This window comes from Tachypleus tridentatus, chromosome 3 (assembly GCF_004210375.1).
Source record: "Tachypleus tridentatus isolate NWPU-2018 chromosome 3, ASM421037v1, whole genome shotgun sequence".
Taxonomy (NCBI): Eukaryota; Metazoa; Arthropoda; class Merostomata; order Xiphosura; family Limulidae; genus Tachypleus; species Tachypleus tridentatus.
The window spans coordinates 47,674,367-47,688,227 of record NC_134827.1 but is presented as its reverse complement, the minus strand read 5'-3'; the positions used below and the strand labels follow the sequence as shown (position 1 = coordinate 47,688,227).

General features: G+C 31.9%; 1 protein-coding gene across 1 annotated transcript in view; it reads left to right on the top strand.

Moving 5' to 3' along the window:
* Positions 1–931: 931 nt before the first annotated feature.
* The window catches only part of LOC143246798 (transcription factor E2F3-like), a 25,988-nt gene continuing 13,058 nt past the window's right edge, over positions 932–13,861 (top strand). Inside the window, exons 1-4 of the mRNA XM_076493954.1 lie at positions 932–1,716; positions 3,954–4,053; positions 7,765–7,856; positions 11,610–11,734. Of these exons, the coding sequence (XP_076350069.1) occupies positions 1,471–1,716; positions 3,954–4,053; positions 7,765–7,856; positions 11,610–11,734 (563 nt within the window). The 5' untranslated portion in view covers positions 932–1,470. The remainder of the gene's footprint in view (positions 1,717–3,953; positions 4,054–7,764; positions 7,857–11,609; positions 11,735–13,861) is intronic.

Sequence of the window (13,861 nt, the reverse complement as noted above, 5' to 3'; positions counted from 1 at the left end):
ATAATTTACACAATCTCTAACACTTTAACAGATGGTGGGGTTTAAAGAACGATAATCCTGGTGGAGATTTTACAAAACAACCTATACATGACACTGATGGAGAATGTTCGAAATCAGAATTTTCTAATTGAACTCTGTGAAACAACTTGCTATATTACTTATGGTAAGAAAAAAAGTGTTCTTTGTAGACTTTTCATATATGTCTACAACACACTAGATATTTCTTACACTTCCTGTCACAGTAGCATCACATTCTAAAAATTAATATTTATCTACGAAGTTTAGTGAAAGATACAGGTTTAAGCAACTTTGTCATTCTCTCAAATATGTTTGGATACAAAGTCAACTGTTTTGTCCAGAAAACAACAGGGAAACTCCGCTTCTGATGAAAGTGCGAAGCTAGAAATATATAAATGGAGGTAAAAGTATATTAAAAACTAGGGAAAGAATCGAGAGAAAGGCTTACGTTAAAATGAGACCTTTATGAGTCGTGCAACACATCCGCTGATTGACTTAAGTTTTCAAGTTAAGTGACTTTTATTTTAAATCATAACGACATTTTGCAAATTAAATAAAGTTTTTGCGGTTTTTGCTTTTCGTATTTGGTAATTCTAGTTTTCTCATTTGTTTTTCTGGTGTAAAATGCTTTCACTAATAAAATGTAAACACCCCTAACAACACTGCTTATTTATAAATACAAAGCACGTGTTTAGAGTTACCACGTGGAAATAAACTCCGCCCCTTATAACAACAGTGAACGAATCATAAAGCACTATCAAATTAAAGGACGGTGTAAGTTTCCTTCTGTTTTATGCAACTAATTTTAATTTTTTATTTATAGTTTTTGTTTACTAACGAAAAAATGGCATTTTTAATGCTATTAAATGCTGATGAAATTTTCCAATCATAAATACTTTGTTTTCAAAACAGAATGAAGTCATTGGTTGAATAAAATAGTTTAAATAACCCAAGAAGTCCAAACTCTCACTAGTTGGTCATGTATAGTGTATTGATAGGGGATGGATTTTCACTTTAACAATTTCGTTTGCAACAATTGTGCCCAAAAATGAACTAGAAGAATTCGTGTTATGTAAAGGTTAACATCATGTCATCGATGGTCTTGATATGTGTCATAAACATCAAGTTTTTTTGTGTGTAGCGAATAGTCAATCCATGTTTAGGGCTCACGATCTCAAAATTCCGCGGGAAATACAATTCGCGCCAAAACAAGAATCCTTTGTGCCACTTGAAGTTTTTGGCGTCAAGGTGTGGGTCGTGAAAGGGTGATTTGTTCGAATTGTAAATCTTTCGTAATCTGTCGTTATTTTGAATATTTTCATTAAAACAACCTTTTTGCACTTTTTCAAATGTGTGGATATTTCATTGAAAACGTTAAATCAAAAACTTCGTAACCGTAACACTTAAAAAATTATACAAAATTAGAGTAATATTAGGGTTAACGTTACCATCATGCCAAGGACACCTCGGGCTACTACTGTTTTACAAAATATTAGTACTGGTATTTCTTTAACGTGTGATATTAACTGCGGACAAAGTCAGTTATTGACTCCTGTGGCTAGAACTGTGGCATCTTCTCCAGACCGCAGAATTGCTGCTTCTAATCCTTCGCCAATTATTATTGATCAATATGGACAAACTCCTGACCATTACTATTTAGCAAGAAACCCACCAAAACCTCCCACAACTAGAAACCAGGTATGAGTAGCTGTATTATTAAGCTTTCTAAATGCAGTAACATTTTTGTTAACAAAAAAACCTTTAAAGTTTATTTTAGTTTTTAAAGTGAATGAACAATACTGTTATTTTCAGCTGTGTAAGTATGATGCACGTTGTTCTGTTTAATGTTTGAGGTGTCTTCATGTTTATTTTCAGTCTAACTGTAAAGTAATGTAACAGCCAGACATCCGATTAAATTGAGTAACAATTCTAGATTGACTCATTATCTTGTGTGTGTAGTTTTGAAAATTATTTTGACACTAGTTTCAAGATTCATTATAAACTGAATTATTAGAAAAGTTCTGATCAAGTTTTAACATTAAATATCTAAACTTGTCTCATAACTGTATTGAAGCTACTTGTCACTGTTGTGAAGTTAATGTTGCATCTAATAATGCTACTAGTCACTATGATCTAACAGTTGTGATGTTAATGTTGTATCTAATAATACTAGTAGTCACTGTGATCTAACAGTTGTGATGTTAATGTTGTATCTAATAATACTAGTAGTCACTATGATCTAACAGTTGTAAAGTTAACGTTGCATCTAATAATACTAGTAGTCACTGTGATCTAACAGTTGTGATGTTAATGTTGCATCTAATAATACTAGTAGTCACTGTGATCTAACAGTTGTGATGTTAATGTTGTATCTAATAATACTAGTAGTCACTGTGATCTAACAGTTATGATGTTAATGTTGCATCTAATAATGCTACTAGTCACTATGATCTAACAGTTGTAAAGTTAACGTTGCATCTGATAATGCTACTAGTCACTATGATCTAACAGTTGTAAAGTTAACGTTGCATCTAATAATGCTACTAGTCACTGTGATCTAACAGTTGTAAAGTTAATGTTGCATCTAATAATGCTACTAGTCACTATGATCTAACAGTTGTGAAGTTAACGTTGCCTCTAATAATACTACTAGTCACTGTGATCTAACACTTGTGATGTTAATGTTGTATCTAATAATACTACTAATCACTGTGATCTAACAGTTGTAAAGTTAACGTTGCATCTAATAATGCTACTAGTCACTATGATCTAACACTTGTGATGTTAACATTGCATCTAATAATACTAGTACTACAAGAAGTGTTGGAAGTATAGAATATTGGTAGTTAAATGGATGTCTTATTACATTTTAGTATAAGGAGAAACTGCAGGAAGTGTGATACATGTGTAATGAGACTAATAATGCTGTACAAAGTTACAGTTTCATTCATTCAGATTCTCAACAGTTTTAATGAATATTTTCTAGGAAAATAGACTAGAGATAATTTGAGAAACATAGATCATTGACTACTGTGTGTGTGTAGACACCTACTTTGTTTCTATAGTACTAAAGATAACTGGGTTTAAACTTACCCATGTCTACAACTCTACGGGTTAAAATTTAGTATAGTTTTAATAAAATTAATTTGGGTTTAAAGTTTCTAAAGCTACTCAGACTTGTTCCCCACAGTGGGACTGCAGACTTGTAGTGCTAAAATCTGGGTTTTGATACCCGTGGTGGGCAGAGCACAGATAGCCCATTGTGTGGCTTTGTGCTTAATTCCAAACAACAACTCAAACTTATCTTACTTAGTTTTACTTTTCATTACAGGGACAGTAATATTACATGAGATTCTTGACTATCATTTTATTTCTTTTCTTAACTATAACTCTGAAGTTTAGTGGTAAGTTACTGGAATAATACATTGTATCTGGACTGAAGTGTTGAGTCATGGAGTGAGACACAATTATGAAGAACCTAATATATAAAAGTTATAACACTGGAGTTATAAAGGACATTTATTAATAGGTTGAACATTATGGGTAGTTAAAGTTTCTAAAACATTCACTGAATAGATGGCCCCTTAATTATGCACATTCATCTCTTTTGTGCAAGTTTAGGGTTAAGTGTTCATAACATTCATTTGTAGAAATACCTTACAAGGTCATTTAATTTGAAAAGGTCATCTTTCACTGTCTACACACCTACTGTAATGTCACCACCTCCAGCTAAGTGTAGCCTAAAGTAAAAGTAATTTCATGTAAAAATAAATCTAATTTGAGACAATATTTTCCTTCATGTTTATAAACTCCTAATTTTAGTTACCTTCATGTAGGCCTCATCAGTCTAAAGTTTAAAGTATCCATCAAGTATGTGTCATTAAAAAACATGTTTGTCTTCTTGTAGTTTTTATTTTGAATTTTATGCCTGATAGGTGAAACGACGTTTAGATTTAGAATGTCCAGAGGAAAGTGATGGTTTCAAAACGCCTAGAGCTAAGAGAGGAAGATTTAGTTCTTATGATAGTCCTAAAGGTAACGTTTTTATTTGTTGTTTTATTATATTTCAATATGTATTTCACTCTGATTCTTCTGGTAAAAAGTAACTTGAATGGTTGTCTATAAAGGATTATTGTTTAGTGATATATGTATCAGGTTGTTCACACAAACATATCAGAAACTTTGACAGTGTTGGAGTTTAGAACAGAGAGTAATGGTTCACGACATGCTTTGATTAAGTTTGATTTTAGTAGTCAATTTGTTTTGGACTTAAAGGTTTAGAATAATACCAGTTGACACAACCATTGTTATCATATTAATAACAAAGATTCCAAAAAGGGAATGTAAGTTGCAACTGTTCTCGTGGTCTAAAAGCCTGTTTGATCATCTGAGTCTATTACAAATTACTAAATAATTAACTGCCATTGTGATCAAACAATTATTTAAAAAATAGCCCATTTCTATAAGTTATATATTTTCTGGTTAAAACAGAATAAGTTTCCGAAAACTGTGCCCTGTAACAGTTGTTATTATAGTAGTAGTACTAAACCTTCATGGAAATAATGCCATACTGCCAGCAATAAGAAGGCTTAGCTATGGACTCAGTCCTATACCAGTTCTCGGTAACCTTTACTCCTAACCATAGGAGCCCTATTAAAGGATTCTATAGATTTCTGGGGCCAAGTTAGGAGAAGATGAGTCATGCAAGGTTATGACAAGTCATGCAAGGTTATGACAATATAACATGACTTACAGTGATGTCTGTAGACAGAAGCTACTATCCCTTATGTTATATTTAGTACAAGTTTTTCAGACGTGGTATTTCAATATATTTTCAAAATGAGCTGGTTCTTCTGAGGTTGAACTATGATATTCATCTGCATTAAAAATTATGGAATCTCAGTTATTGTTTTAATGATGTGGGACCAGAGGAGCCAATATTTCTTGGGTACAAGAGGTGTTGTCTCCTACAGCCCCACCCTTTATCTCTCTTTGGCTGAGATTTTTTAATATGGCCACTCTAAAAGCAAGACTCAACAATTTTTGAACCTTTTAAAGTTGTAAACATACAACATCCTGTAACACAATTCACAATGGATGTGATTCTTAAAAATATGCTTTGAAATAACAGAAGTCGTAGAGGAAATCCACAGATGAGGGTAAACACCTCACCTGAAGATCATCCCAACATGCTGGCTAGTTTCTAGAATAGACAAAAATCAAAGAAGGAAACAAAACACTGCATTAATAGATCATTAACAATGAATACCTGGAATATTTGATAATGAAAAAAATTACAGATATATAACCATTTTCGTCTACAGTGTCAGAGGTCTCTGAAATCTACAGAGAATGTGTGAACATGAACTATAACAGCATTCAAGGTAAAACATAATTTACAACGTTCCTTGTGAACGTGGGTTCCAATAGCTTGGATTGACAAAGAATACCAACTAAAGTTAAATTCAAGGGTACAGTAGACACATGGGGATATTGATATCAGTCTGTCTGTTACATCCTATGATGCCAGAGTAAAAGTTCTTAGGAATAACTTTGAAATAATGAATCACATGTGAGAAAAAGATAGATAGATAAACTTTCTACATCTGGCTAAAAGGTAACACCTTTAGTCATACTAGGTCAAAAACCTGGGTACACTTTGAAAAATTGAACTGGTCTATCAAAACCATAACTTATTTGTCTTGTATAAAAATGTATCTCAGAATGGTTGGTATGGATATTAACACTTTTACTAATAAAGCAGGGAACAACATATTGACCTGAAGATGACCTAGGAAGATCAAAATGTTGTTCTCTGCTTTATTGGTAAAAGTATTAATACCCATACAACCCATTCTGAGATATATTTTTATTTCAAGTTGGTTTCTCATCATCAAGAATTGTCTTTATATAAGTTGATTAGAGCCCTAATGGCAGAGTTCTTCCATCAAGAATACCCAGGTTCAAATCTAGACCTATACCAACACCTTTAGTCAAACTAAGACAGAAACCTGGGTACACTCTTGAAAATATTCAAATATTTAATTGAGAGGGGTTCTGATGGGGAGGAAGACCCAGGATCAGATCGGGACCACAGAAAACAGTCTTTTTGCAAATTCTATGAAGACAGTAGCAGATTAGTGTCTGAACTGTTAAATAAAGAACAGTTAGTATCTACTATAAAAATATGTAATAAATAAATTGTTACTGGTACTAATTAGTAATAATACTTAAGTGGTTGTATTGGCAACTATAAAGTGATGTCCAATCACTACAACCTTAACTTAAGAACTGACTGGTTTGTGGCAGGGGTTAAGCTTTTATCTTGAATTTTTAAACAAATGATTCTCAAGATGTAAGGTTCTTAGGCTTAGTTTTTGTGATTTGGGTTTCTTGTCAAAAACTTCTGTATATGTTGTGAAGAAATGTTAAACCTTAAGGTACTACATGTTGTGAATAAATGTTAAGCCTTAAGGTATTACATGTTGTGAAGAAATGTTAAGCCTTAAGGTATTACATGTTGTGAAGAAATGTTAAGCCTTAAGGTATTACATGTTGTGAAGAAATGTTAAGCCTTAAGGTATTACATGTTGTGAAGAAATGTTAAACCTTAAGGTACTACACGTTGTGAAGAAATGTTGAGCCCTAAGGTACTATACGTTGAGAAGAAATGTTGAGCCCTAAGGTACTATACGTTCTGAAGAAATGTTGAGCCCTAAGGTACTATATGTTGTGAAGAAATGTTAAGCCTAAAGGTACTATATGTTGTGAAGAAATGTTAAGCCTTAAGGTACTATATGTTGTGAAGAAATGTTAAGCCTTAAGGTACTATACGTTGTGAAGAAATGTTGCAATGGAATGTTAGATGACACATGTTGCCAATATTTCACAGTGACTTAAAAAGGCTTAGCTGATTTGTTTCTGTTGTATAAAACACTACAACAAACCTAGGAGTAAATATTGTGTTGTTTCACTCATTTTTGTAGTTGTATTTGTGTGTTTGCAATTTGGTTTTCTTTTTGGTATTATAAACATAACTAAATTAGATGATTATAAAAATTACAAATTGTTATTCACAACTCTTTCAAGATTATTTGTAATTTTAATCATTACGTGAATAAATACAAGATCTTGGTATGCCGTTTAATTTTACCGTTGCTTTGAATTGACCGTTTCGTGTTGGCTTGCCCAGGTCCAGCTTTTGAAATGTAACATTACTTTCATAGTTGTTAGGTTATTTCACTGGGAGATCCGTACGTGAGCAATAAATATTTCATTGTGGAATTCGTATAGTGTAACAACCTGATGCAGTGAGTGCACAAATACTTAGATTTAAAAATTGGTACAAAAACTTAAACATCTCTAAAGCAGAAAGTCTGACTCGTTGTCTCGATGTAAGACATTGAAGTTAAAATTTATATTTACATTAAGAGAGAAACTTTTTAAATTTACTGTTACCTTTCTTGGCATGTTTTAATTTATATCTCTAAGTATTGCTTTTCTCACATGTGGATCTTTTATCAGTGTGAAAATCAGTTGTGTTTTGTAGTAAATTAATCCTAAGTTCAGATTTCCACACTTAGAATGTAAGTACATGAAATAATACGGGTAACAAGTGTTTGTGTCCGAGATGTATGTATGTGAGCTATATATTTGACAACAAACATGTTGTAAACACCTATTGCGAATATTTTTATTTGGTAACTTGTCTTTTAAGGAGTGTACTAATACGTGTCTTTTTTTCAGTAAAATCACCAGCAGAGAAAACAAGGTATGATACATCACTTGGACTTCTTACCAAACGTTTTGTTGGCTTGTTAACAGAAGCACATAATGGAGTAAGACATAAAATTTGTTTATTAGTGAATTTGTGTTGTGGGAATGAGTGGCATTTTGTAATCTTTGTTGTGCAAATAACTCTTCAGAAAGTAATACTTTCATGTGTTAAAGTTTTATATATCGTGATGTAATTAGCGATAAACCTTCACAGTCTCGTGGTAGTGAACGTAGCCTCACACGAATACAGTTCTTTAGGAATGGGTCGATATGTATTGCCATGGTTAAGTTTACCACTAACTGAACAGTTTCCTCAGCTGTGGTATTTTTAGAGCTAAAACACACCAAACTGGTTCCATTAGTTTGTTTAATGAACAAGTAACACATCTGGAAACAATATAAAGATAAGTAAAGCAATGTTTAGTGTTATTTATATTTCACAAGTTGACTTTGTAAAGACAAGTGAACATTTCCAGCTCAGTTGTACTCACAAGTTGACTTTGTAAAGACAAGTGAACATTTCCAGCTCAGTTGTACTCACAAGTTGACTTTGTAAAGACAAGTGAACATTTCCAGCTTAGTTGTACTCACAAGTTGACTTTGTAAAGACAAGTGAACATTTCCAGCTTAGTTGTACTCACAAGTTAACTTTGTAAAGACAAGTGAACATTTCCAGCTTAGTTGTACTCACAAGTTGACTTTGTAAAGACAAGTGAACATTTCCAGCTCAGTTGTACTCACAAGTTGACTTTGTAAAGACAAGTGAACATTTCCAGCTTAGTTGTACTCACAAGTTGACTTTGTAAAGACAAGTGAACATTTCCAGCTTAGTTGTACTCACAAGTTGACTTTGTAAAGACAAGTGAACATTTCCAGCTTAGTTGTACTCACAAGTTGACTTTGTAAAGACAAGTGAACATTTCCAGCTTAGTTGTACTCACAAGTTGACTTTGTAAAGACAAGTGAACATTTCCAGCTTAGTTGTACTCACAAGTTGACTTTGTAAAGACAAGTGAACATTTCCAGCTTAGTTGTACTCACAAGTTGACTTTGTAAAGACAAGTGAACATTTCCAGCTTAGTTGTACTCACAAGTTGACTTTGTAAAGACAAGTGAACATTTCCAGCTCAGTTGTACTCACAAGTTGACTTTGTAAAGACAAGTGAACATTTCCAGCTTAGTTGTACTCACAAGTTGACTTTGTAAAGACAAGTGAACATTTCCAGCTTAGTTGTACTCACAAGTTGACTTTGTAAAGACAAGTGAACATTTCCAGCTTAGTTGTACTCACAAGTTGACTTTGTAAAGACAAGTGAACATTTCCAGCTCAGTTGTACTCACAAGTTGACTTTGTAAAGACAAGTGAACATTTCCAGCTCAGTTGTACTCACAAGTTGACTTTGTAAAGACAAGTGAACATTTCCAGCTCAGTTGTACTCACAAGTTGACTTTGTAAAGACAAGTGAACATTTCCAGCTCAGTTGTACTCACAAGTTGACTTTGTAAAGACAAGTGAACATTTCCAGCTTAGTTGTACTCACAAGTTGACTTTGTAAAGACAAGTGAACATTTCCAGCTTAGTTGTACTCACAAGTTGACTTTGTAAAGACAAGTGAACATTTCCAGCTTAGTTGTACTCACAAGTTGACTTTGTAAAGACAAGTGAACATTTCCAGCTCAGTTGTACTCACAAGTTGACTTTGTAAAGACAAGTGAACATTTCCAGCTTAGTTGTACTCACAAGTTGACTTTGTAAAGACAAGTGAACATTTCCAGCTTAGTTGTACTCACAAGTTGACTTTGTAAAGACAAGTGAACATTTCCAGCTTAGTTGTACTCACAAGTTGACTTTGTAAAGACAAGTGAACATTTCCAGCTCAGTTGTACTCACAAGTTGACTTTGTAAAGACAAGTGAACATTTCCAGCTTAGTTGTACTCACAAGTTGACTTTGTAAAGACAAGTGAACATTTCCAGCTTAGTTGTACTCACAAGTTGACTTTGTAAAGACAAGTGAACATTTCCAGCTTAGTTGTACTCACAAGTTGACTTTGTAAAGACAAGTGAACATTTCCAGCTCAGTTGTACTCACAAGTTGACTTTGTAAAGACAAGTGAACATTTCCAGCTCAGTTGTACTCACAAGTTGACTTTGTAAAGACAAGTGAACATTTCCAGCTTAGTTGTACTCACAAGTTGACTTTGTAAAGACAAGTGAACATTTCCAGCTTAGTTGTACTCATTAGTAAATGGTATTTAATAACTGGAGTGATTTTTATCACAATACAAAATAACCAACATTCTTTATAAACCCCTATAAATTTCATTAGACTATGCTTGTTTTTTAAGTTTTCAGTAGTTGAGCTTGAATATGTGTACTGTTCCAAATGTTTAATACCCGAATTAATTGTACTTTGAAGACAGATGAAGTTCTATTCATTTTGATACCTTTATAAGAATCTAATGTGTTATAATGTTTGTAATAAAACTTCATATTTCCTTGGATATTTAAGACATTTCTTACCATATCTCTTTGTTACTATTTCATTTATAGGTTAATGTTTGAAAATCTTGAGAACAAATATAAATTTATAATGATGATCTACCAAACTTTATTCCAAAGTTACATACAACTCAGTTCTATTGGGTTGAGGAATAATTCGTGAGCGTTTTATCAAGTAAAAAAATATATTCATAAATGAAACGGTTTCGCAAAATATTTCATGTCATTTGGTAGATAATTTTTTGCTCTAATAGATGGTGTGTTTGATTTTCACATGTCTTTAATTTTTGCTTTCATTTTCAGCTCATTAAATGGAATGTCAAGTGGACAAAATCGAGCATTTTCGACACCATCTGCTTTTCGCATTTAATATCTTGCAATTTCGTTTCAAACAATGCATACTATATACCTAGGTATTACATGAAATAAAGTATCATAATAAATGTTTTGGGTGTAATGTGTTCATGCATTGAAGTATTGTATAGTCTTGCATGTAATGCTTGAATGAAATTATTTAAAAACGCTCACGAATTATTCCTCAACCTAATATTTTAACATAAAACTTAAATGTACTAATTTGAACATTTAAATTTGGTACAGAATGTTTCTTTCCCATTGGTTCAGAAATTCCTGTTTTGTGTAGACTTTTTATAGAAATATATTATAGTAACAATATAATCTACTTATGCAGTTAAGTTGTAGAGACCATCATTTTGAAAGTATTCTGTCTTTTATCTTTGGGACCTGGAATTTTGGTTAGTAGCCTAACCCTAGTGTTACAGGATTAGTTTTTGGTACAAGTTAATTAAAACTAAAGTTTCAAAGAAGGAAGTAAATGGAATAAAAATATTAAATAATAAAAAGTTAGAAAATGTAAATAAAATACATGTGAAGAAAATATTTAACTTAAAGTTATATTTTTATACAGTACCTTTGAAAATCAACTAATGTAACAGTGCTCCAAGCAACATCCTACTGTCTGACACTTACTAAAGATGATTGGGAGAACCTTGCTTATTTGATACTTTAAAACTGTGGTAAAAGCATTCTCTCTATGGTATTTAAATGATCCATTTCAAATCCATAAGTTGCTATTATTTGCTAGTGCAAAAACAGAAAGGATGGAAACATTTGAAAGGTTTTATTATAAAGGACAGACGTGAGAGTTTTAAAGTAACTTTTGTATGTAGCTGATGGACAGGAAACAGTCTCAGACCGAACCCTGAATGTGTCAAGTTTTGTCCATGTTTCATGTATGTATCATGGTTTTTGTTGTTCCTTGCAATGTCATGAAATTGATTTGTTAATTTTCAGGTGGTTGATCTGAATAAAGCTTCTTCCCTTCTTGATGTCCAAAAACGTCGTATTTATGACATCACAAACGTATTAGAAGGAATAGGACTTATAGAAAAGAAGTCAAAAAACAACATACAGTGGAGGTGAGACATAAACCTAACATTATAGATTGTGTTATTTATCAACATACACAACTATAACTATTGTTCTCTTCATACCCTGCATGATACTCAAGTTTAAGTATATATTCATTATAAAAACATTCCTAACTTAGGGACATGAAGACACCAACTACACTTAAAATAGTTTTGTTAAAATTTCTTGAATTATTAACTTTCTCAGCTGTTACTTTAAGTTACATATTGAGTTATCTACTTGATCAGTTACTCTGGTTGAAGTCATTTGTTTTATACATAATCACTATGGTCTTCATGGTTCTCAACTCTCACCATCAGACTGAATATTACCATTCCAGTTTTTCTCAGTTTGTCTTATTGCAACATTGCTCTTAATGCAATTAACCAATGGTTTGTAACTTGTTGATATTATAGTTCTGTCTTTATGTATTAATATAGTTAATCCATGGTTTGTAACTTGTGGATATTATAGTTCTGTCTTTATGTATTAATATAGTTAATCCATGGTTTGTAACTTGTGGATATCATAGTTCTGTCTTTATGTATTAATATAGTTAATCCATGGTTTGTAACTTGTGGATATCATAGTTCTGTCTTTATGTATTAATATAGTTAATCCATGGTTTGTAACTTGTGGATATCATAGTTCTGTCTTTATGTATTAATATAGTTAATCCATGGTTTGTAACTTGTGGATATCATAGTTCTGTCCTTATGTATTAATATAGTTAATCCATGGTTTGTAACTTGTGGATATCATAGTTCTGTCTTTATGTATTAATATAGTTAATCCATGGTTTGTAACTTGTGGATATCATAGTTCTTTCTTTATGTATTAATATAGTTAATCCATGGTTTGTAACTTGTGGATATCATAGTTCTGTCCTTATGTATTAATATAGTTAATCCATGGTTTGTAACTTGTGGATATCATAGTTCTTTCTTTATGTATTAATATAGTTAATCCATGGTTTGTAACTTGTGGATATCATAGTTCTGTCTTTATGTATTAATATAGTTAATCCATGGTTTGTAACTTGTGGATATCATAGTTCTGTCCTTTATGTATTAATATAGTTAATCCATGGTTTGTAACTTGTGGATATCATAGTTCTTTCTTTATGTATTAATATAGTTAATCCATGGTTTGTAACTTGTGGATATCATAGTTCTGTCTTTATGTATTAATATAGTTAATCCATGGTTTGTAACTTGTGGATATCATAGTTCTGTCTTTATGTATTAATATAGTTAATCCATGGTTTGTAACTTGTGGATATCAAAGCTCTGTCTTTATGTGTTAATATAGTTAATCCATGGTTTGTAACTTGTGGATATGATAGTTCTGTCTTTATGTATTAATATAGTTAATCCATGGTTTGTAACTTGTGGATATCATAGTTCTGTCTTTATGTATTAATATAGTTAATCCATGGTTTGTAACTTGTGGATATTATAGTTCTGTCTTTATGTATTAATATAGTTAATCCATGGTTTGTAACTTGTGGATATTATAGTTCTGTCTTTATGTATTAATATAGTTAATCCATGGTTTGTAACTTGTGGATATCATAGTTCTGTCTTTATGTATTAATATAGTTAATCCATGGTTTGTAACTTGTGGATATCATAGTTCTGTCTTTATGTATTAATATAGTTAATCCATGGTTTGTAACTTGTGGATATTATAGTTCTGTCTTTATGTATTAATATAGTTAATCCATGGTTTGTAACTTGTGGATATCATAGTTCTGTCTTTATGTATTAATATAGTTAATCCATGGTTTGTAACTTGTGGATATCATAGCTCTGTCTTTATGTATTAATATAGTTAATCCATGGTTTGTAACTTGTGGATATCATAGTTCTGTCTTTATGTATTAATATAGTTAATCCATGGTTTGTAACTTGTGGATATCATAGTTCTGTCTTTATGTATTAATATAGTTAATCCATGGTTTGTAACTTGTGGATATCATAGTTCTGTCTTTATGTATTAATATAGTTAATCCATGGTTTGTAACTTGTGGATATCATGGTTGTCTTTATGTATTAATATAGTTAATCCATGGTTTGTAACTTGTGGATATCATAGTTCTGTTTTTATGTATTAATATAGTTAATCCATGGTTT